A 26,375-nucleotide genomic window follows, 5' to 3' on the forward strand; every position below is an offset into this window, starting at 1 on the left:
GCCTGTACCCCAGTCCTTATATAAAAGTAAATAAATCTTTTTTAAAAAATTTAAAAATTAAAAAAATTAAAAATAAATAAATATAAATAAATAAATATGTAAAAGCCATAAAAAAATTTAAAAAATAAAATTAAAAGGTACAAATTCTCCTCCAGCTTCCCTGACACCAACATCTTTTCCCAAAAACAATATTACCAATTTCATGTATTTCTTTACATCTTATGATTTTTATGAAAATGTTCCCAAAAGTACTGTAATACAAATAAGTAAAAGAGATGTATTTTACAATAAAGACAGTACAAGTATCTGGATTTGGTGGTGAAAAAGAAAGAATGGAAAATCAAATCCACAAACTTTTAAGATTTGTTCATTTTACTTTAACTTTCCTTCAATTACAAAAAAAAAATTTTAGGGCCTCCCTGGTGGTGCAAGGGGTTAAACACAGCACTATGAAGCAATCTGCAGCCTCTGCAGCACGAGTTCTATCCCCAGCCAGCCAGGGAGCTACCCACATGGCACAGCAGACCTCTCCTGACTCGCCCGCTGCTCCCCTCAGCAGTGTATTTCAGTCAATCTGCCTGTTCTGTTCCCCACTCTGTCTCTGGTGAATCCTCTCACCCCCCTGCACCTCTGGCCTGTACACCCCAGCTCTTGTTTGCATAAATAAATAAATATTTAAAAATTTTTTTAAAGATTACAACAGAATTTCAGTTATCTATATCTATTCAGTAAACCATCCTAAACTTGAAATTTTTTTCTTATCTCACACAGTTCTATGGGTTGACCAGACTCAACTGAGTATTTCTCCTACTGCTAACATCATAATAAATGGTGAAAAACTGAAAATATTTCCCTTAAGATCAGAAATAGAGATTCCCAATCTGACCACTTGTTCATCATAACTTTAGAAGTTCTAGTCAAAGCAATTAGGCAACAAAGATGTGAAAGAGATCCAAATTGGATAAGAAGAAGTAAAACAATTACTATTTGCATATGCCATAATGATATACATAAAAAATCCAAAGGAGGGCCTCCCTAGTGGTGCAAGGGATTAAGACGCAACCTATGAAGCTAGCTGCAACCACGGTAGCATGAGTTCAATCCCTGGCCAGGGAGCTACCCACATGCAGCAGCAAACCTCTCCTGACTTGCCCACTGCTCCCCTCAGCAGTGTATTTCAGTTGATCTGCCGGTTCTGTTCCCCACTCTGTCTCTGGTGAATCCTCTCACCCCCTACAACTCTGGTCTGTAACCCAATTCTTGTATGTATAAATAAATCTTAAAAAAAAATCCAAAGGACTTCAAAAAATTACTAGAAATAATAAATGAATAAAGTGATGTGGCAAGATACAAAATCAACATACCAAAATCTATTGCATTTCTATACACATTAATTAGAACAAATAAATTAAGAAAACAATACCTTTCACAATCATATCAAATGGGATAAAATACCGGGGAGTAAACTTAACAAAGTAAATGAAGAACCTATACACTAAAAACTGTAAGGCATTGTTAAAAGATATATCAACAGAAGACACAAAGAAATGGCAAGACATCCAGTGTTAATGAATTAGAAGATATACATTGTGGCTATATTGTATAATTGGCCATTACCAAAAGCAATTTACAAATTCAATGCAATCCCTATGAAAATCCCAATGCCATTTTCAATGAAATAGAACAAATAATTCTAAAATTTGGATGGAACCACAAAAGAACCTGAATAGTCAAAACAATCCTGAAAGAAGAAATATGGAGGGATCATGCTCTCTGACTACAGACTCTACTACAAAGTGGTAGTAATCAAAACAGTATGGTATTAGAACAAAAACAGACAAATAGAACAATGGATTAGAAGTGAAAGCCCAGAAAAAAACCACACATACATGGACAGGTTAATCTATGATAAAGGAGACAAGACCATACAATGGAGAAAGGAAAATATCTTCTAGAAAAGGCATTGGGGAGGGACCACATAGTATGCTTGTGTTTCTAAGCAATGTTTATCATAACTTGACACTTTCTTTGAGCGACAGTCTTATTCCTTATAGAAATATTTCATTCACAAAGAACCACAAGTATTTTTGTCAATAACTTAATAAGGAAGATGATACATGTCTTGGATTCATACAATTTTAAAACCTTATACTTACTATATTTCATGTTGTTCCAAGCAGATACAAATTTAGTTTTTAACTTGTCAACTTCATCTGTTCCTGTGGCCTCCATATTCAAATTTTAAGTAAAAAGCCATCACTTGGTTGCATGCTTCTGAAAGGTTTAGTCTTTAGTATTGACTTAAAAGAAAAAAAAAGGAAGTAGTAAGTACATATTATATGGTGACACACCTGCTAAGGTTACTCAAGTGATTAGATACAACTTGAACTAAAAATGATCTAACCAAGTTCTCATTTGGCTGAACAGAATATATCCTATGACTATTTTAATTACATAAAGCACCTAAAACCACATACAAAGCAATAAAATTATCACATACCAATCTTGCCCAATTATTCACAATTAAATATAATAAATAAATTTAGAAACACAATCCATCTTTGCTGTTTATGAGATTATCCACTATTTGTTTTATTTGTAATTAGGGAAGGTAATTTGAAATTTTTTTTTCTCTTACTGATTTTGTGCTCTTTTAGTTATATTTTAAGCTCTTTCCAAAACAAAACCCTAGAAACACCCAGGTTCAAGTATGCCCTGGGCATGGTCCATTGCTTTCTTGTACAAATGCGTGGGTTTTCATTCACCATCATTAAACCCCAAGATACAAGATTTGACAAAACAGGACTCCCTTCCATGACATTAGTCCTTCACTCTTTTCAGAGGCGGTAGCAGAGGCCAATCTGGAAAACACAGGGAAACTCTTCCTTAGAATCAGACTGTAATGAGAAGTGCCTGCGTGAACATTAGGTTTTCCCTCCCCCTTTCTCTCCAGTTTCTGAAAATAAGGCAGAAAACAATCTTCTTTGAAGACATGGACAACAAATCCAAAAACAAAAACACATGCTCTCAATGCTTTGTATTTTCAAACATTCTGGGCATAGTTCACCTGGATAGCCAAGAGAGCCCATATTCTTGAGAAAGCCCATTCTGTTCTTGGTAGTGTGATGGGCCATGCTATGATGAGAGGTGGAAAGAGCACAATAACCCTGAGATCACCTGGAAATACTTCCTAGGGAAGGCAATTTCACGAATGAGGTCTTGCAAGTAAATGACACCAAATTTTCCCAAGAGCTCCTCAGTCTCGGTGTTGTCTGTCAAATAGTCTTATTCTTAACCTTGGCTTGTCTACATTTCAAGATGAGTTTCCTGACATATTTCAAATTTGGAAATTCTCACATCACAAAACATTCCATGTAAGAAGCATTTTTATGACTGGAGGGTCGCTTTGACAAAGACACCCCTGGAAATCTTTTTCAGGTCAAGTCTTGCAGTGGTCCTCTACATCAGTAAACTCACCTGATTAGTCCTTTACAACAAAGCCAAAGAATGTTTATCTGGCATTTCCAAGTCATGAGTTTTCATGTCTAGTCTTCTGAGGTATACTTGGTCACATTGTTACCACCAAGAACCATGCAGGAACCACTATATTCACTTAAATCTGAGTTCATTCCCTTTCCTCTTCTTTTCCAAAACTGCCTGCTTTGCCTGGGTGGTTTTGAGGGCCTGATAAACCTTCCTCTTTTTCAGATTTTCTGGAACCAAAGGGATCTTTTTCCTTTGCTCTTGCTCCACCATCTTTCCAGCACTGCAGCTACTCTGATTTGAAATCCTATAAAAATAAGTATCTTCAAATGGAGACTTCCATTTAAACTAATTGTTCCTCCTTTCATATTAAGTCTAATAGTTGTTTTATTTTTACATAGAGGCAATTCCTACATTTTCTTCCTATCTCAATACTGCAGCTTTTAAAAAAATAGAATAGTGTACATTTACAAAAGAAAAATGTTTTCTTACTTTAAAATAAGAATGAATGTAGTTCATAAGTGTTTGTTTTAAACTAACTTGAGGGAAAATTGAGATGTGTAATATAATCTAAAAGAGGAACAAATTATAACTGAAAATCTTTAAGCTTATTTGCAATAATTCATAGGCAGTTTACTTTTCAAGAAAATAATGTTGCACAGAACATTACCCTTTTAGGGTTATAAATATCTACTCAAAAGTACTGATACATTCATTTATCTAACAATAGACATTCCATTTTACAATATGTATTAAAGGCTACTAATTATACATTATAGTTGAGCAGGAAAAAGCATAGTCTGTAAGAAGAATTTAAAAAAACTAATGTCACCAGAGAACAGAAAGTTAAAAAAAGGGAACAAGATGTGGCCATAGGGTGAGACAGGGATCAGAGCACATAGGGCCTTACAGACCATGTTAAGAAGTTTGTTCTTTATCCTCCGAGCAACTGGTCTCAAACAGGAATGACAGAATCAGATTTGAGGTTGCTTATTTTTCAAAAGCAGTACAGAGAATAAACTAAAAGGGACAAGAGCAGACGTCGAGAATTTACTGCTATATAGGACCAAGGGATAGATGCTAGTGTTTGGGACTGAAGCAGTAGAGATGGAGAGAAACGGACATATGAGGAAATGTGTCAAAAATACAATGTCTTAGTGATAAAATGTATGTGGAATGTGAGAAAGAGGGAGATATCAAAGCTACATCTAGTTCCCTGGTTTGTGAAATTAAATAGAAGTAAAATAGATGGTGCCAATCACTGGAAAATTAGGAGAGGGGCAGATTAAAAGGAGACTGTTAATATGATTTATGTGGTGATGGAGATGACTCTGAGAGATAAGAGAATTATTCATTTATTTAACTATTCAATAAATTATTTCCAGACATTGTTAAAGACAGTGTTGATATAGTTTAGAACAAGGTGAGATAGATATTTGTTTTCATGGAGTTTACAGTCTTGATATATTCTAGACAGGCCAACTAGGTAATTGTATATATAGATCTGGAGGTCAAAGGTGAGGTCTGGGCTAGAGCTGTTAATTTGACAATTGCTGATGTAAAATGAGAATTATAGCTATAAACATGTACATCAAGAACTTGGCCTTGTTCATGTTTAGACTCCCAGCTTTGAGGATGATATACGAGGTCCTTCATGAAATGACATCTGCGAATTATTCAGCTATCTCTCTTGCCAGTCCCTCTTCGTACACTGAAGCCATTTTTAATATTATTACTTCAATAAACGTGGCATGCTATCTGCTATGACATGCTTTGTGCCTTTACATGTGCTATTTCCTTCTGTGGAGAATGTCTTCCTGCTCAGTCTCACTTTTTGACTTCATTAGTCCCTAAGCCCCAGCTTAAGTTTTACTTCCTCTGGTAAGATTCTAAGATTATTTCTACCTTTTTCCAAGCCTCAAACTAAGCTAGGTGTCCTTCCTCTTCACTGTCACAGGATCCCGTCTCCCTATCTCATAGCACTCATCACACTCGTCTGTAATTACTTGTTTCCTGTCCTTTATTAGATAGTAAATTTTACCCCATTACTTTATATTTTTCCCTACCACCATCCTTTCTATTCCCTTGACCTTTCTCCCATCCCTGCCTAAACCTCAGCATCCTCACAGTGTAGTTTGTATTTTACTTTATCCAATCATCCAGTATATAAATGTTCCCATTTACCCAATTTAAATTTGGACTTTCAATAGCAAATTTAATGTAGTATAGACATATGTTAATTCTCAATGATGAACACCTGAACCTTACATAACATTGTAATGCACTCATGTTTCAATAAAATAAATAAATAACACACACGAGTGTTCACAGTAGTTGTAGCCTAATTACCAAATTTTAGAAGCAACCAAGATTTCCTTTAGAGAGTAAACAGATAAATAAACTGTGGTACATCCAGACAATGGAGTATTATTCAACACAAAAGAAATGAACTATCAAGCCATGAAAAGACAGCAAGAAAAATCAGATGTATATTACTAAGTGAGAGAAGCCAATCTGAAAAGGCCACATACTGTATGATTCCAACTATATGACATATGGAAAAGCAAAGCATTGGAGATAGTAAAATACCAGTGGTTTCTAGGGGTTGGAGGTGGGAGATAAGGGGTGAGTAAGCAGAAGACAGAGGGGTTTTAGGGCAGTGCAACTACTATAATGGTGAATACAAGTCATACATTTACCTAAATCCCTAGAATATGCACCACCAAGAGTGAATCAAAAGTAAACTATGGATTTTGGCTAAAAACAGTATGTCAATGTAGGTTTATTCGTTATAACAAAGGTAGCACTATGGTGCAGGTTGTTAATAGTGAGGGAAGCTGTGCATGTTGTGGGGGCAGAAAGTATATGGACATTTTTATATAATTCCCATTCAATTTTGTTGTAAACTTAAAATCACTCTAAAAAAATAAAATGCATTAATTAATCATTTTTTTAAATACCCAGGATATAGAGTGAGAAAAAGAGAACAATATGAACATGATTTATGCATATATGTATAGTATATATGTATATACATATGCCCCCTAAACACACACAGAGGTTCATGTGTGCATAAAACAATAATGAGAAGTTCATGATGTTAGCAGTGGAAATCTCTAAGAGGTGAAATGTCATTTTTACTTTCTTCTTTGTAGTTCTCTTTATTTAAATTGTTTACACTGATCCTCTTTTAAAATAAAATTATTCAAAAATAAATTCCTCAAATGAAAAATTTAATAAACACAAAATTACAAATGTGCCAGGTTATATTAAATTCTAAATAATTTTAAAATAAAATTATTCAAAAATAAATTCCTCAAATGAAAAATTCAATAAACACAAAATTACAAATGTGCCAGGTTATATTAAATTCTAAATAAACAACTGAAACTGCCCCAGTAAAATTTACAGAGCAGTTATTTTATTACAAAGTTTCTAAACAGTCTATAAGAAAGATTAAAATGCTAAGACAAAGTCCCTTTTCCTTTTAAGGTAAACAACTTTATTCTGCGATTCGTATAGACTGATCAGATTCAGCAATTTAGTCTTGTAGAAAACTTCCTCAATGTAATTCCCCAGGGCAGTTTTGGCTGAATGAGATTACTTGAATGATAGCCTTTGTTAAGTCATACTTTTTGTTTCTCCTAAAAATAAGTGTAGTGAGATTTGGAAAGAGGGAAAAGAACAAATTAATAATTAGGTCAATCCAGTCTATTAAGATATTTTCTTTATGTTTGTGTGCATAAATCAAGGAAAAACAAGACAAACACTTCTTTTAGTTTAACTACAAATGAAGAAACCACATGTAAGTAGTAATTTCATTGCAAAATTCTACAGTATCCTCAATTACAAATTTCCTTTCCAAAAGCTTTTCCGATTTCTAAAATATTTTTTAAAAAGATTAAAATTCATTTGTCTGTAAATTATGAAGTGAAGTGGTGACTTACACATTATCCTGTATATTTCAATCTCCTATGGTATAAAATATCTGGTTTGACTGCCCCTATGACTGAACCGACCGACATGCCAAAATACTTGTTTATTTTTGTAGTCTGGAAAACCATCAAAATGACATTCTTCACAATTTCCAAGTATGTTTTAGAAGGGATTTCTGGTTTATTTCTTAAGACTTTAGAGAAATTATAGGTCCCTTTTTTTTTTCAAGTAGATTCTCTTTACTAATGCACTCATTTCCATATATCTATATTCACTGTTTACATCCTGACAATCCATTTTTAATTAAACAATAATAACATTAAAGATAAACATAGATAAAGCTACCATGTAAGGTTTACTTCTAAACTTTATTGTTAATGATGTGAAAAGCAGAGCAAAGATTAAGCAGATTTTTTTGGAAAGCAGAGCTACAACATATGAAAATCATCGATTGAGACTCAGATGTCGTTTTTAGAGTCACTTTTCTAACCATAACCACGCATTAAGACAGTCAATAAATTATAAACTGAAAAATGTAAAGGGTACTCAAATCAATGCCCATGAAGGGCAGGTGAAGGTAATCAGCCTCTCGCATCTAGCAAAAGATAGAATATTTTATCCACTGAGGATTTAAAGCCAAGTAAAAGCTCCTGACAGACAGAACTTTAAGGACTGATTCCACAGTATATATCTCAGTCACATATTGTAACGATAAAAACACAGTGTGTGCTTAGGCATCTTCCCCAAATGATATTCTGCAGCAAGATGAAATATAGATGTTGATTTAAAATTTTTGATGTGCTTTTAGCTATGCCATCAAATAAAATGAACTAAAGTCAGCTCTAAGTATTTTGTCTACTATAACATTTTATACCGGCTTGATATTTAGAAACAAATATCAAATCTCTGTCTGACCTTGAATGCCTCACTATAATAGGTTGGCCTGTCATCACTATTCTCTATTTCTTCTCTCCACTTAGTTTTTTTTTTGTTTATAGAAACATCAATTATTGTTTCCAATTCTAGCTCTTCTCTTTTCCGATTCTTGCCCATCTTCGATCTTCATTCACTTAACTGCAATCTAAAAATGTTCAATTTACATACCTTACATGCTTATCAAAAGAAAAAAGTAGAAAATATGAGAGAGTGGTATTTACTTAGAATGTGCCGTTTCAGAGCTAAGCATTAGGCAAAGTAGTAGGCAGTAAGAGGTAAGACAAAGATTCAGAAAAGGAACAGCAACATAAAAAAGGCAGGACGCACATTCAGAAGTTGGTTTGTGAAAGAGGAATAAAGAATAGGTAGGAATAAGCATTAGTAGTTTTGTGTCAAGGACACATAAGCATTCTTAGAATTCCTCAGGATCACATTCTATAATTAAAAACACTAAACTAGTGTGCAGCTACTTTATAATGATGACACAAATAAAATAAATTATTTAAGCGCTCTCTTAAATCTAAAAAGTAAAACTAAGTATTGAGCAGACACTCATTTACCCTCACACAAGACTTGTGTCAAATTTACATAGGTAAAACCATCACTGAATATTATGGTCATGGATTATAATGTCATCATTATCATAACTAACCTAAATAGGGTATAAGGAATTCAAATGACTTCAATCATTTACCTGAAGACTATAATAAGAATTATCTTTGATTTTATCACTAAGAAAAACAAAGTATTTTCTATAGGTTGATAAATATTTTTTAAGATTTATTTTTTTATTTATTTATGCATACAAGAACTGGGTTGTAGGCCAGAAGTACAAGGGGATGAGAGGATTCACTAGAGACAGAGTGGGGACAGAACAGGCAGATCTACTGAAATACACTGCTGAGGGGAGCAGCAGGCGAGACAGGAAAGGTCTGCTGCACCATGTGGGTTAGTCTCTGGCCAGGGATCGAAATCATGCCACAGTGGCTGGTGATGGCTTAATAGCGCTGAGACTTTAACCCCTGGGCCACTATGAAGGCCCTCATAAATAAATTTTAATATGGCAGAACTTTAGTAACTTTTGATGGGTCCAAGGTAAATATAAATACTTGGAACCCCCCAATACTTTAAAATGCAAAATTACAAGCTGTAAAGTCTACATATAAAAAAGCTACATATTAAGTCAAATCATTTAATCAACAAAATTAACCCCTACAAGAACTGAAGGTTATCAGAATCTCAGGATTGAAAGGGAATGTATAGTAGGGGCCTCCCTGGTGGCGCAAGGGGTTAAGCTCAGAACTATGAAGCAATCCACAGCTACCGCAGTACCAATTTTATTCCCGGCCCCTCCCACCTCACCCTCTCCCCGCAGGCCAGGGACCAATCCAAATAGCACATCAGACCTCTCCTTTCTCACCCACTGCTCCCCTCAGCAATGTATTTCAGTCAGTCTGCCTGTTCTGATCCCCACTCTGTCTCTGGCGAATCCTTTCACCACCACCACCACACCTCTGGTCTGTACCCCAGCTCTTGTATGCATAAATAAATCTTTTTTTTTTTTAAAAAAAAGCATCTAGTAACTAGTAATTAGTAATATGAACAATAGTTCTTGACCATTGTCCCACACAGTACACTCCCATCAGTGATCTTTCCAAACCTATAATGCCTGGGATGGAGGAGTAAAAGGAAATGCATAAATTCAAAGGATTGGGAAAAAAGTCAATCCCATCTCTAGGAAACTGACCTGCCCTCTAGTTCAGACCCACTGATTGTCAACCATCCATACACTAGCAAGTTCTCTTCTATACATAGTTTTCAAGTATGTGCATTCAGCCTCTGAGTAAATAAACACTTCCAGAACAGGGAGCTCAATATTTAATGAGCACTGTATTGAGTTAAAAATACAGCTGCAAATTTAAAAGCTCAATACTGTTTTATACTACTTATTCTCTACTAACATAACTGTTTTTAGAGTATCCATATAATTACATGATACCACTAATTACAAACTACCCCTGCCTGAAAGACATTGCAACCAAAATTCTATATCCTTATAATTTCCAGATTGTGCCCTCTGAAACTAATCCCTCTTCCATTTCATTGTCCATCAGATATTTAAAGACATACCTATCAGACAATTAAAGACCCTCTATCCCGTCATCTCTTCCATATTAAATATTCCCAATTTCTTCAACTAGTCAGAAAATGTTACATGAGTGATAATGAGGGCCTCAGTCAGAGTACTGGTAAGAAGATAAAAAACAAGGAGATAGAAGCAACAAACCGGTATGGTAGAAATAGAAACATCATTTTAATATAGGAATGCTTACTTATATGCCCACACATAGAAGAAAAACTAAAGTGACTCAGATTTCCATCTGATGTCTAGGAGGATAATGATGGCATTAACAGAAGGTCACCCAAGAGAAGGCTGCTAAGGGGAAGATGAAAAATTCATTTTCAGACATAGTGACTTTGTGGTTTGAACAAGTAAATATGGGTAAACCTTTCCAAGGTCCATTTTATTAGTTACCTTAGCCAAGAAAATGGTACATCCACATTACTAAGACTAGTAATTACATGTCATTTAAACATGAAGTTTCACATGTATTCATTTATCAAGTATTTGAATGGTTTCTTCTTAAGGCACTGAGAGGTATAATGAGCCAAGAAACCCAGTTACTGTACTTTTTAACATTACACTCTAAAAAGTAAGATCTTTATAACTAAGCATAAGTCAAGACTAAATATGGTTATATCTCACAATAGAAATATAGTGTTAAAATTATTAAGAGAAATATTTTCCCCTTTCCAATAAGACTGTTCATGCTTGAAAACATCACAGTTACACAGTTACAACTGGTATTCTTTAAATACAAAGAACAAGAACATAAATATAACATAAATCTTCCTATTGTGGGTGTAAATACAGGAAAACATTAATCACATTTTATTAAAGTGAGTTAAAGTACCCTCAACAATTATTTCTATTGTTAAAGATTAACGTTTGAATTGTATCATGAGTCAAAAGGAGGACATTGTTTAAAACATTCACAAACAATTGTTTGGCACATAAATGGAAGTGTTTGATATTTTTATCATCATTTCTAATTTTAGATAATATACCATTTTGAAAATAGAATTACAAGTTTAAAGTCTTACAAAGATAAAACTGCATATTTCCTATCTGATATAACTTCTCTAGCGTTCCTTGTAACTATAAATTATGATAAAACTTTACAGTAGGCCCTCCCCAGTGGTGCAGCGGGTTGAGCACAGCACTGTGAGGCTGTACACAGCCTCTGCAGCATGGATTTGATTCCCAGCCAGCCAGGGAGGTTCCCACATGGCACAGCAGACCTCTCCTGTCTCTCCCGCTGCTCCCCTCAGCAGTGCTTTCGGTCTGTCTGCCTGTTCTGCTCCCCACTCTGTCTCTGGTGAATCCTCTCACCCTCTTGCACCGCTGGCCGGTACCCTAGCTATTGCATAAATAAAAAATAAATCTTTAAAAATAAATAAATAAATAAATGAAAGATTGCAAAAATACATAGTCCCATAAGCCTCTAGATGCAAATAAATGCCTTTAAAAAAAAACTTTATATTATTATGTCTACTTTAATAGTTTTACAGAGTCTAATAAAAAGTAGTTTAGTAGAAACTTAACTGTATTTTATATTAATTACAAAATCACACAGAAAAAAATATTCCAGTAACTTTGAATACCTACTTTGACTATACATCTTTAGTAAGATATATTTGAAGGACATGAAATAGCAAAGAAATCTTTCCTAGGTATACATGTTGTCAGACAGGGAATATCAATATAGTAATTTTGAAACGATTTTACGTGTGTTCCTACTTATGTGTGAGTAAATATAATTTCTACCACAAATTGATGTGTTTGAAAATCAGAATTCTCCCTGTTGTAAAAAGGAAATATAAATATGAATTGAGAAAAGGTGAAAATGAATTGTATGGTTTTGAACTTGAAGGTATCATATGAAACCATGATTTCTTAAAAAAAAAAGTGTGTGTGTGTGTACCCATTTAAAGAGACTGTAAAGAATAATATCGCAATAATAATATACATATTCAATTCCCAAATCTTGGTTTCTAAGTACTATTTCTCATGAAAATAAACCAGGACTCATTTGTAATCCAATGGCTGATTCCAGGACTTATGCAGAGAATATATTAGGTGAGCCTGGAACATTTTACTCTACAGAAAGTAAGAATGGGCCCAAATACCAATGTGGACATATACAAGGTGGTAAGAACCAGCTTGAAGAGACTGGCCAAAGGTGTGAATTTAATTTAATCACCAAAAGAATAATGGCGACAGATTATAACACACTGGATATGTTGTGTTTTGTTTTGTTTTTTTTTTTTAAATCTTTGTGTACACAGTGATACTAAAAAGAATAGAGGAAGAATAATTCTTCTTTAGAGAGACAGTTAACAGACATATATAGAAGGATTTAGAGAATTGGAAAACCACTATTTGGCAACCACCAATAAAATGATTCATTCACGCGGGGATCATCAACGGCTCCTAAAAACACTGAATAGGAAAAAAAAAAAAAGTTGGAAAACAGGATATCCAGTGATTTCAAGATATTACCCCCACAGATTATGTACAAAAGAATAAAGATACTTTTAGAATACAGAAATCTGGCTAAATTAAGTGATTGATATTATCAGTAATGGGATATCCTATCATTATATCATTCCTGGTATGATGAAATGGAAAGTTCAGTCTCCTGTGTAATGTCTTGAAAACACTATTTAACCTGTAACCAACTATAATTAAACAAATCAGATAAAATTCTTTTGCGAAACAATCTACAAAACAATTGGCCTAGACTTAAAAAACAAAGGGAAAAAACAGAGGAAGGGAGGGAGAAAATGAAAAGGAAAGGACTATTCTAGATAAAAGAAAGCATGCTAACTAAAAGCAAGTAAAAGTTTAGAGAAGTTTGACTAAAAAATAAAGAAAAGTAATTACAAACCAATCTACCATTAATTTCCTTTATAGCTATAGACTGAACATAGTCTCTGAGGAGAATTTTGTGAAAAATAACATGTGCTGACTTATCTCAGATAATAGTGAATAAGCAAAATTACTTCATACAATATGATTTGGATTTCTTCAAATCCAAGTGTGACTACCAAATTTTTCTCCAGTTGAGATTTATTAATCATAAGGAACTATAAAATTAAAATGTTACAGAAATGCAGATGATTTCAGTTCCATATCATTATAGTAATAGCAAACCCACACTCTGTGCCAGAAATTTTGTTAATAAGCACATATCAGATCTCATTCAATCCTCACAATTTTATAAGGCACTGCTATTACCCACATTTATAGACACAAAAACAAAAGTTAGAAGTGATTACTAAGTTTTACAAGTAAATAGCAAACACACCTTGAATCCAGGCAGCCTGATCCAAGCCCATGCTCCTTATGCTAAGTCTACATGCTACTGTTTACTATGAAATGTATAATTTAAACAATAAACTGGTTATATTGATTCAACATCTATCAAAATTTACACAAAGGAGACATTTCAAAGCTATCAAAAGCATGACTTTTTTCACTAGTACATTTTTATATTATCTATACATCAAGTGAATGAAATGCCCAATTTGCTTCCAAAACTTAAGCAAAAATAAGGATGATACATAACTATATTATAATTCATAAAAGTGATTGAATGTTATATAGAAATACTAAATAAATCTTAACATATTTCCAAATGTTTTCATCTAGAATATCATCCCTGCTCACTAAAGAAAAAAATATTGAAAAACTTATTTCAGGTATAGTGTTCCTCAAATATACATAAATGAAACAATCACATAAAAGAGAAAAAATACCAGAAATTAATGTTGGCTACTGATGACATAATAAAAAAAAAATATTAACAAATGACTTACATTCCCCCCAAACCTGGCCATTTTATAATGCTTTCTCTCTCAGTGAAAGTGCTACAATCCATCCAGTTACATAAGTCAAAATTCTTGTGATGGTCAATGGCAGCTTCCTCTCCCTCATTCCTCACACACAATCTATCACTCATTTTCACTTCCTAAACATATCTAAAATCCACGCACTTCTATTTTCACTACCACCTTGTCTAAGATATCATCATCTCTAATTTGGCCTTTTACATCCACACTTTTGTCCCTTCTGTAATCAGTTTTTCCTCTGTATAACATCAAGGTCCTTTTTTACAGCACTAAAACCAGCTGCAACTTTACGTTTCTTTGATAGACTATTTCATTTATGTCTGCTTCCCCTGTTACACAGTAGTTCGATGAGGGTAGAAAACATATTTATTCACCACTATATTTCTATGACCTAGAAGAGTGTCTAGTTAATAAATAAATGCTAAGTTACTGAATGCATGTCAAAGGTTATAAATTAATAGTCCAAAAATAAATAAAGTGGTTATAAGGTTCACCAACCATCATAAAGAGTACTCTATTTCATCATTTCTAAATCACACATCTTGATATTTTAACTCTGAAATTGAAGACCTCTTACAGTTGACAATCTTTGTCTAAATGGTATTTTTTTTTTCATAGTACTTCGTAAGATATTGATCCATCTTGGAATTTAATGAAAAAGGTAAATCTACATACCACCTGGACCACTGCAATCAAACCTGGTAATCTAGACCTCCTTCCCCTTTGGTCACCACCCTACTCCCAAGTCATAACTCCATTCATTTAAATATTAGTTTCAAATTCAACCAACACTGTACACTTAGTATGTGCAAGAAATTGAAGATATAAAGCAATCCAGTTACCTACCGGTAATTGATTATCTACCTGCCCCATCCCCCTTTCTTTGGACAATAATAAGTTTTCAATAAATGCCTAATGAATGAATAAAATCTCAGGAAAAATATAAAGCATTTCAGTAATGTCTAACCTTTTATTATTTATCCATGATAAATGTAAAGAAGTCCACGACTGAATTCTGAAACATCATACATTTCGCCCCAAACCTTAAGCATGACTGAAACCATTTCAGATTAATTAGGAATAATCCCCAAGTAGCTATTATTTTACTGACATCTATAGATTATATTTGATTGGTTATAAGTATGCTAATTTTACTGTTAGAATCTCTATAGTACAACAGTCAGAATAGAAGCTGCAAACTTAAGTTACATGGTCTCCAAGAATCTGTAAGCACAAAATTTCTGTCTATGAAACATTGTGAATACTATACAATGCTGTTTTTACCAGATCTATCGAAATATATAGAAGTACCTTATAAACAAGTAAAACAAATTTTCAATATATTTGTCTACACAAAAGAATACCTGTTAAATGGTTTCAAATTCTTTTTTACTGAAGTACACAATCTCTTGCATTGGCCACTCTTTAAACAGTTGCCAAAATTTTACAGGGAATGAACTGATAATTAATTCAATATAGCATAAGATTATTGGATTAATTAAAAACTCTTCCTTGTTCAGGGAAGCTTTGTTACTTTGCAAATTGGAACACATGTAAATTTCACATTTCAAAGCCTTTCCAATCCCTCTGGTAATTTCAACAACTCACAATCTAATTACAAATCATAACCAAACAAGGAAGAAAGAAGATTTCCTTGTGTCTGTCTACTATGAACTAAAATCATTGCAAAAATGTCACTAAGGACATGTGATCTGAGCAGGAATAAGGGGGGCGGGGGGTGGAGAATACAACTTAAGTAAATAGAATACAAAGAACGGTAGGATGAGGTACTCTCCTCTACTTATAGGGTAGCATTTTTCCCTCGTGGGAGAATGGGTATTACAAAACAAAAACGTAACCCAGAGAAATCTTAAGAAATAGAAACTCAGTATGCAGTCACGCTGAGCACTGAGATCTCTGTATTCACAGTCATCACATTTAATAATGTATTCAAACCTCCAACCTAATATACTCTTAGATTCGGATGGAGGTGGAGGAGTTGAAGGTAAGCGAAAACCGAATAAAGTGACCGGACAATGTTAATGTCTGTAAAGATAAGCATTAACACAGGCCAAAAACAAGGAATGGAGTTAGGAATGAGAAGACTCAGATCTCAGGGATCCGACTTGGGGGGCTTTCTTCTTTCTAACGGGGAGCAACAGGGAAAGAATTAAACGGATGTGACAGGTTAAGGGAGAAGAGATCGTCACTGAAACACCTAAGAAAAGCCACAAGGAGAGGGGATACAGCTGCCCGCAGGAAGGCTTACGGTTTATCGTCTCTGGAGCCCAGGACCGGGCGAGGAGTCAGAAGTCAAAAGAAAGGAAAGAGGGAGAAGCTAAAACCCTTACAGAGGCCAAATAGTTGACCATACGGTCTCCTCTAAGGGCAGGAAACCCCAAGAAACAGGATCATTTGGGGGATCAGAGACACTAAGCCTCAACCGTCTCTTGACTCCGTTAGCCTCGAGTTGACCCTTCCCCGAAACAGAGCTGGAGTAGGGTAAAAGATGTGCAGGAGCCACCAACCCGGGAAATGTTCCAGCTCTAGCAGCAACCGCCACAAAAGCAGCCCGCACACACGCAGACACTCCGACCTCAGCACCGCAGCCCCAGCACTGAGCTCTCCCGGCCACCGTAGTAAGAGGAATGACATCCCCCTGAAACGCACTCAGGCAGCCACTTCCGGGGCACTGAAGCCTTTCATTGGCTGCAGCATTGTACCCCTTACAGGCGCCTGCTCCGGTTACTTCCTTCCTTTTTCTCACCTGTTCGCCAACCCAGCTGGTGAACTCGCCGATATGCAAGCGCGAAGCCAAGGGAAAGTCCATCTATAAAGGGGTATCTCTGTTAGACAAACCTCCTTATGCCAACCATGACTTCCTGTTGAGCATGTGAACTACAACTCCCAGCATGCCCATGAAATGCTCCCTGTCCCCAAGCTCAGGAACTACAAGATCCAGCATGCAATGCCATTCTCATTCCTCATTTGGTTTGTACACACACTCTGCAGTTGGGATTTCAGAGGACCCTAAATCCTTTGCAGGGATGTAGACCTTCCTACCAAGCTCCACTTTGGTTGAAATATCAGTGTTCCCTCCTATCCTGTTGTCGAGGTTACTCTAAATGTAGGTGTAGTTGGGACTACAGAATGTTAGTACTTACAAAGCATCAAGGAGTGTGTGTATTCATTTTCCACATTTAGATTATTTTCAAGGATTGAAACACAAGACAGAACTCGAACTTTTTTATGAAATGAACTTTTTATCCTTACTCCTACGGGGTGTTGAGAGATATGCTAAGTTATAGCAAAATGTAATCCTGTGTCATTTTGTAATACTGCAAAATTGCGTTGGAAAAAGGACTGCCAGAAATGCTCCTGAATTTTAGTAAATGTTTAAAGTAAAAAATTAGCAGTCTGTACTATAGGACTATGAAACTGTGTGGGAAAGGAAAGCTTTTAGAAAGCATAGTTGAAAAGTTCAAAATTAAACTTGAAACTCTTTCACAATTTCTTAATGTGCTCAGTGGTTTGAATTATCTTTTATTGTCACACACAAAAAAAATAACAAACTATTGTCTTTTTATTTCATGGCTGGGCTGCCAAATAACCAATCACACAAAGTGTATAGTAAGATCACAGATGCAGCATTTATTGGAGTGAGCAAAAAAAAAAAAAAATTAACATTATTTTGCCACATTCTGAAATACAGAAGTTTGATTTTTTTTTTTTAAGATTTGTTTATTTATGCATACAAGAACCGGGGCACAGGCCAGGGGTATGGGGAGGTGAGAGACTTCAGCAGAGACAGAGGGAGGAACAGGACAGGTGGATTGACTGAAATACACTGCTGAGAGGAGCAGTGGGCAAGTCAGGAGAGGTCTACTGCGCCATGTGGGTAGCTCCCTGGCCGGGGATCAAACTCTTGCTGCAGTGGCTGTGCATAGCTTCATAGCTTGCATCTTAAGCCCTTGAACCACTAGGGAGGCCCCAGAAGTTTGATTTTATATCTTAAGACAGATAACATACATTCAACAAGCTGTCTGGATGCCTTTTTGGAAAAGGATGTTTATTCCAAAAGGACATTTTATTTTTGATGTTGTGCATTAATAGGACATGAGAAACAAAGCTTAGATTCTTAAATTAAAATTGTGTGTGTAGCACAAACACTGGTTTTCTGTGAATTTACAATAAAACAATTTTTAATTGACTAGTAAAACAGAGCAGAATGCATTCCATTTTTACAACTCCACATAGACATCATCAAGGGAAATTATGTTCTGTAATACTGACATGGCATCAGCTACCATACAAACTGCTTTCCAACTCTACTGTGCTAAATTATGCAGCACCAGCAAGTAAATATTTAAAATCTATGATCATGGATACGATCTGCTGCTTTCCAAACTCATGTACCAGAACAATATGAACACAGTGAGAGAAAACATTTCCATTGGAATTATTCAGTTAACGACAAACTATAGTCAGGTTATCTGCTATTCATATGTGTTAGTAGTAAATAAATACATAACCCTGCCTCCACTTACTAGGAATGTTATTAAGCTTTAAAAATATGCTAAATATTTCTAAAGCAGTTTCAATGACCAACTGTGTAAATGAACATGGAAGATAGCTAAACGGTACATAATTTATGTAATAAACTTTAGGTTTTTGAAAGAGATTCTTTCCCTGCTTTACTCAGCAGTACTCTCCTCTAAATGTGTGTTTGACTTTTCTATTTGGCCAACTGCCAAAACACAGGAGTTAAAAATGGAAAAGATGTTCATTTCAGTTCCATAAATACATGATGAATGTTGCTATGGCAAAGCATCCTGCCTAGGCACTATAGTCTATTTATGAAGCACAGATAGTTTTGATAATTAGGAAATATTAAAACAGAAATGAAATGAAGATACAAAAGAGTTTTATCAGAATGAAAAATAGAACGTAAATTATGTGTAACATTAACTTTAAGAAAAAATCACATACTTTTGGTTAATTGGAACTCTATTATCATCTGTAAATCTTCTAAAAGGTAGGAGTTCCTCTCAGACATCTCTTTCCCTCTGTGTTCTAGCCAAAGAATACTTTATGCAGAGCAACTGTCTCTCCATACTTTGTGGGAGTCCACAGTAATGACTGAGACCCTAAACTCCTTACTAATACTATGTAGATTTAACATAAGCTATTCTAACACCTATGCATTTTTTAATTAATAATTCAGGTTTCATATAAAATAGTTATGGGCCTCCCTGGTGGCGCAAGGGGTTAAGTGCAAACTGTGAAGCTATCCACAACCTCTGCAGCACAAGTTCGATCCCGGGCCGGTCAGGGAGCAACCCACATGGTGCAGCAGACCTCTCCTGACTTGCCTGCTGCTCCCCTCAGCAGAGTACTTCAGTCCATCCGCCTGTTCTATTCCTCACTCTGTCTCTGGTGAATCCTCTCACACCCCACACCTCTGGCCTGTACCCCAGCTCTTGCATGCATAAATAAATAAATCTTAAAAATAAAATTAAAAAAATAGTTATTAAGGGCCTCCCTGGTGGCACAAGGGGTTAAGCACAGCACTGTGAAGTTATCCACAGCCTCTGCAGCATGAGTTCAATCCCCGGCTGGTCAGGGAGCTACCCACATGGCACAGCAGACCTCTCCTGTCTCACCTGCTGCTCCCCTCAGCAGTGTATTTCAGTCAATCCACCTATTCTGTTCCCCACTCTCTCTAGTGAATCCTCTCACCCCCCACACCTCTGGCCTGTACCCCAGTTCTTCTATGTATAAATAAATGAATCTTTAAAAAAATAAAAGTTATTAAAATCAGAATATTTGATTAATCAGAATGCAACATTCAAAATTATTAAAGACAACAATTTAGTGTGTGTACACATACATATAATACTACCCTTTCTAAAATGTCATCATAACCTGGGCAAATACTTTGAAAACATATCCACCATTCCAGTAACATTGATTGTGTTACACCTCTAAATTTTTGTTAGTAAATTTTAATCCTTTATTCTACCAAGTAAACGTCTTTTTTTTTTTTAAGATTTATTTATTTTATTTATACAAGCACTGGGTATAGTCAGAAGCATGGGAGGGTGAGAGAATTCACCCGAGTCAGAGGGGAGAGCAGAGTAGGCAGACTCACGCAGTACACTGCTGAGGGGAGCAGCGGGCGGCAGGAAAGGTCTGCGCGCCATGTGGGACCCTCTCCCGGTGGCCGGGGATTGAACTGGGAAATGCAGAGACTGCGGGCAGCTTCACAACCCAGCGCTCAACCTCTGCGCCACTGGGGAGGCCCACCAAGTAAACTTCTTATCCATGTCTCTCCCAGGCCCAGGGAAGGTTAAAGTTTCTGTTAAATAAGCAAAACCATATAATAAATGCCTTCTTTGAAAAAATGTTTTGAGATAATTGAATTCAGGCCTCATAGATCTAATAATATTAGATCTCTAAAAATTAACAGATCTCTGGGCCTCCCCGGTGGCGCAGCGGGTGAGCGCTGGGTTGCGAAGCTGCCCGCCAGCCTCTGCAGCACCGGTTCGATCCCCGGCTGCTCCCGGCCACCGTGTGAGGGTCCCACAGGTCTTGCAGACCTCTCCTGCCGCCCGCTCCCCTCAGCAGTGTACCTCGGTTCTTCTGCCTGCTCTGCTCCACGCTCTGGCTCTGGTGAATTCTCTCACCCTCCTGCGCTTCTGACTGTACCCAGTGCTTGTATAAATAAATAAAAATAAATCTTTTTAAAAAATCAAATAAAAATTAATAGATCTCTGAAAATTAAAGAATTGTTCTTGGTGAAACCTTCCTACCTTTCCGAGTGACCTTATTTTACACCCTTTCCTACATCTTCAGTCATTTCTCTCTCTCCTCCCCACCCTACTGTCCCCTTTATTTCAGTCTACAAACATGTGCAGAATCCCCATAACTTTGAAAGCAACTTCAGTGATTTCACAGATTCCCTCTTAAATACAATATCATTCCATCCTCCTTTTCCTTTCACACTCACACTTAAGCAAGTGCTACAAAGTAAACCTTAGCCTGGAAATACAGCACAGGACCTACTCACAGGTATTATTTACTAAACATTCATAACACTGCACTAAATTCTGGGAATATGAAAAGAATTCAGATAAAAATTCAGAGTCCCACAATAAAATGTGATTAATGTTACAGCAAAAGTAAGGACAAGGTATTAAGAGAACAAGAGGAGTCAGTTACTCTCACATTGAGAGATCCTGCAGGACAGAGTCCTCAGATAAGTTAAATGACAAAAATAAGAATTAACTAGCTGCAGAAGAGGGAGGTCCAACCAGTTTAAAATAACCTGTAAATTGAATATAGCTGGAACATGTTGGGGGGAATGGTACAACATACAGCATTGAAAGTTGGGCCCATTTCATAAAAGGGTCTTCTATACTACAAGAATCTTGGATGTTACAGGAATATAAGGGAACTAACTGGGGGTGACATAACTAGATTGCATCTTAAGCTGCTAGTTGCAGTGATTTGGAAAACAACTAAAACTGGAAAGACCAGTTAGGAAATTGTTTGCATAATTCTGGACACCTTAAAAGTGGGAGACTTGAAGTAAAGCAGTGATAAGAGAACAAAAATTTGCTCAGTGATATTAGGATAAGAGAATCCAGAGCAAGTGTGAAGGAGACAAGGAATCAAGGAAGACTCCTGGGTTTCTGCTTTTTTAATTTTCCACATACGGAGTAAGGAAAGCGCAAGAGTGCCCAGGAGATGGTTAGATATAGAGCTGAAGGGGAAGATTTAAGCTGGATATATAACTTTGGGAGTCATCAACTTTAGATGACACTGGAAACTGAGAGGAACTTAGACCAGGAGAATTTGGGGAACAGGAAAGTCTAACACACAGGACAGTCATTTTAAACAACAGGGGAACAGAAGGAACAAAACAGCTCTCAGGAAAACAGAAGTGTTTTACTGAAATGTTGCTGAGCTAGCAACTGCCTGCAGTAAGATCCAGTTACAGGGTAATTAGGGTGCAGAAAAACAACCACCACGAAACTTCCTGACCACCTAGTGCCTAATCAATAGTCTGGCATATTGTTCTATAGGAGTCTGACAGTATATAGTCATAGACAGGGCAGGCGTAAATGGGCACCCTCCTTTGGACCCCCCTCCTGCTGTCAGGAGTTCTTTCCTCTTGCTTGCTTTCACCTTTGGTGGGCGGCTCTTATTCTTCGACCAGCATACACCCCCAGACCCACTAGCATCCACTCTCCAAACAAAACCATGGGCATGAATAAGATTTTGACCAGGTAAATAGGGATTGAGCTGGTAACCAGGAAACCAAAGATGACAGAGATGAAGCAGGGTGGAGAATGGTATTTGCAAATATTGTGAAATCCTCCAAAGGCACAGAATTTTTACACAAAAGCAGCAGAGTACTGGTTTAGAAGTAGCATTGAAGAATGAGGAAATAACAACCTGATTATTAAATGGTGACCTTTTGTCAATATTTTTTGTGTATAACTTTCTGTATATGCCTACATATATGCATATATGTATACATAGAATATATTTTAGACTCTTTGTTTATTCATCTCTTAATGAACATTTGGATTATTTCCACTTTTTGGATATTGTGAATAATGCTCAAAGAATATTGGCAAGCAAGTACCTGTTTGATCTTTGTTTTCAACTCTTTGGGGTATATACCTGGGAGTGAAATTGTTACATCATATGAAAATTCAGTGTCTAACTTTTTGAGGACTTGTCAAACTCTCACAGCAAATGTACCATTTTATATTCCCACAGCAATGTGTGAGGTTTCCAATTCTCCCCAACCTTTCCAATACTTGTCTTTTTTCACTTTTGGTTATAGTATGTTAGCAAGTGTGAAGTTGTTTAAACAACTTAGATTTTGTATATTTCACAAAGGTTAAATATTAAATTAGTTATATTTTCTTATTTTCTGTACAGTCATGCTTAGAACAGGGATGTTCTGAAGAATGCATGTTAGGTGATTTTGCCATTGTATGAATTTAATGGAGAGTACTTTAAATCTAGACGGTATAACCTACAACACACTGAGATAGGGACCACTATCATATATGCAGTCTGTGGTTCTATGCTTGATTGAAACATTCTATAGACATGACTGTGTTCTTAATTCTATGGCATTTGGAGATAGTACAGACCTGGAGAGAGACTGCTCCTCCCATGCTACTGAATTCCTTACTATCAGTGTCCCCCACTAAGTACACCTTTGTATGCAAACCAATCAAGCCTAAGTCTATACCTTCAATCATCTCCTTATCTAACTCACAAAAATGAGCCAGCATTTCCTTTCCTCTAAATCATACCAGAACCAGATATCAGACAATTAGAGAACATCCCTATAGACCAAAGCTCATCAGAATTATATAAATTAGCCAATCCTAAACTATTTATCCTGCCCCACCTTGCCCTTTTTATGCAGCATTTCCCATTACTTTGCTGAAATGAAGGCAAGAAAATTAACTTAATGGAGTAGTGCTATTTGTTGAACTGTGTCCCACCCAAATTCTTAAGTCGATATCCTAATCCCCATCACCTTACCTTATTTGAAAGTAATTACAGATATAATTAGCAAAGACAAGGTCTTGCTGGGCCACTATTACACTTTAATTGATGTTCATATAAAAAGGGGGAATTTGGGAGCCTTCCTGGTGGCATAGGGGTTAAGTCTCAGCATTATCACGCTATCACTGTGAAGGCCTGAGTTCAAGAGAATGAGAATATGTATCTAAACAAAAACCAGCATTATTCACACTAGCCAAAAAAGTGGAAACAACACAAATGCCATCAATTAATAAACACATAAAGAAATTTGGCCTATCTATATTTAGCCATTAAAAGGAATGAAATCTGCAACATAGGTGAATCCTGTAAACATCATGTTATGTAAAACAAGCCATACACAAAAGAGTAGATACTGTATGGTTTCATTTTGATGAAATAACTAAAGTAGGCAAATCCATAGAGACAAATTAGATCAGTGATTGCTAAGTTCTTGGGGGAGGAAAGGATGGTGAATGATTGCTGATGGATATAGAATTTCTTTTCAGAGTGATGAAATATTTTGGAATTAGTTACTGATGATGGTTGCACAATTTCATGAACAAACTAAAGAACACTGAATTGTACACTTCAAAAGAGTGAATTTCATGATTCATGAATTTTATCTGAATTCATGAAAGAATGCAGGTAAAGTAACAAATGCCTTGGTAGTAGAAAGGACTTGATGTTGTATTAGGTATCTCCAGGAAACCTCATGCAGGCATTTGAAATTATCTCTCCAACATTCTGGAAAAAGATCAAAAGTCATGAGGAGTTTTGAAATCAGGAAAATGTGCAATCATGGAGGGATAGTAGAGCAGTTCAATGAACTGTTTCTTTTCTTAATTGTGGTAACATGGGTTTGCAACACTGTATGTGATTACTCTTAACCACACTACCTTAACCTTCCACCATAGTCCACCCTTTGCTTTCCTCCTCCCCTTCTTGTAGCCTCAATTCCAGAGTCAGATTTCTGGGGGTTTCAATGAATGGCTAATTAAAAAAAAAAAAAAAGATTTATTTATTTATGCATACAAGAACTGTGGTACAGGCCAGGGGTGTGGGGGATGAGAGGATTCACTAGACATAGAGTGGGGAGCAAAACAGGCAGATCTACTGAAATATGCTGCTAAAAAAAGAGGAGCAGTAGGTGAAACAGGAGAGGTCTGCTGCACCATGTGGGTTAGGCCTGGGATCGAACTCGTCCTGCAGAAACTGTGAATAGCTTCACAGTGGTGTGCTTAACCCTTATGCCACTAGGAAGGCCCTCAATAAATAGTTTTTTTAATATAGCTCCTTGCCATGGCATATGTACCACTCTTCCAGTCTGCTCTCACATCACTCCATGCCTCAGATTTTTTTTTCCAGTAATACTGGTTGCATTCATTTATTAAGCAAATGCTTATTGAGTGTTCAACATAAGAAACACAAGAGAGAACAATGCAGACACAGTCCTTGACTTCAGGGAGCTTGCAGTCTAGAAAAGTGAATAAGAAATTATATTATACTGTAATTAGTGCCATGACTATGAGAACAAGTCAGATACTTTGCTTGTTTTTCTTCTCTCATCAGACTGAGCTAAAGTGCCTTTCCATTGTGGTCTTAGAACACCTTTTAGGTACCTTAAATAACTCACCAGATTATTTATGCTAAGATTTTTCTATACTTGCATTTTTCATCCTAATTACAACTTTCTCAAATTTGCTTTAGTATTTCTGATAAACTATAACAATGATGATTATAAATTCTGAACTCTCTAGGTTTTTGTATCAGGTAATCGTTGAGCATAGAGGGTCCACAGTGAAATTACTTGAGTTCTAATTCAAGCTTTGACACTTACTGCTTTCTTGACTCTTAGGCAAGTTATGTAATATCTCTGTGCTCAGTTTCCTCATCTGAAAAATTAGAGTAATAGTAGAATTACCATATAAATTTGTTGTAAAGATTATAAGACTTTATATAAGTATATGAACCACATATTTTATATAAGTATATGGACATATTGTTTGTTCTTATTAAGTTCACTTTACTAAACATATATCTGTTAACTATTCTTAGTGTTAACAGTTGGTTAAATTTCAAATATTAACCCCTAAACTTGGGTATCTATGTTCCAAATTGTAGCTATTATGTCAAAGATACCCTCTTTCATACATAGTATAACATGAAGGTAAGTCAGATTCAATTTATCCAGAAAATTGATCACAGTGTTACTTATGGGAGTAAATTAGGCATAGAAACCTAATGAATTAAACAGATTACAATGAGCTACCAGTAGATGGCTCTCTTAATTTACTATTTTATTTTCAGTTCAGACTTGTGCTTTTCCAAGTCATACCATCCAAAAACCATGGTAATAGGGTCCAAATGACTTTGCTGAAACCATCTGATTTATTTCTCTATTTTTCTGGTAGGATTTACAATCCATGGTTGTAAATTAATTTGCAGAGGTTTCTTTTCGCAGCATAGTT

At 35.9% G+C, this 26,375-nt stretch overlaps 1 protein-coding gene and 1 pseudogene across 4 annotated transcripts in view; both read right to left on the reverse strand.

The window, feature by feature from the left end:
• ATG4C (autophagy related 4C cysteine peptidase) overlaps positions 1-25,776 on the reverse strand; it is a 66,874-nt gene extending 41,098 nt beyond the window's left edge. The window contains exons 1-2 of one of the 4 annotated variants that reach the window (XM_054690819.1): positions 25,745-25,776; positions 2,157-2,300 (exon numbers count right to left, since the gene is read on the reverse strand). In XM_054690819.1, the coding sequence (XP_054546794.1) occupies positions 2,157-2,232 (76 nt within the window). In that variant the 5' untranslated portion in view covers positions 2,233-2,300; positions 25,745-25,776. The other 3 variants (XM_037498325.2, XM_037498324.2, XM_037498328.2) reach the window with 3 other exon arrangements.
• On the reverse strand, positions 2,381-3,959 carry LOC119235179 (60S ribosomal protein L7-like 1; annotated as a pseudogene).
• Positions 25,777-26,375: the final 599 nt, after the last annotated feature.

Source organism: Talpa occidentalis, unplaced genomic scaffold (genome assembly GCF_014898055.3).
Source record: "Talpa occidentalis isolate TD23 unplaced genomic scaffold, MPIMG_talOcc4v2.1 talOcc4.9, whole genome shotgun sequence".
In the NCBI taxonomy this organism is placed as follows: domain Eukaryota; kingdom Metazoa; phylum Chordata; class Mammalia; order Eulipotyphla; family Talpidae; genus Talpa; species Talpa occidentalis.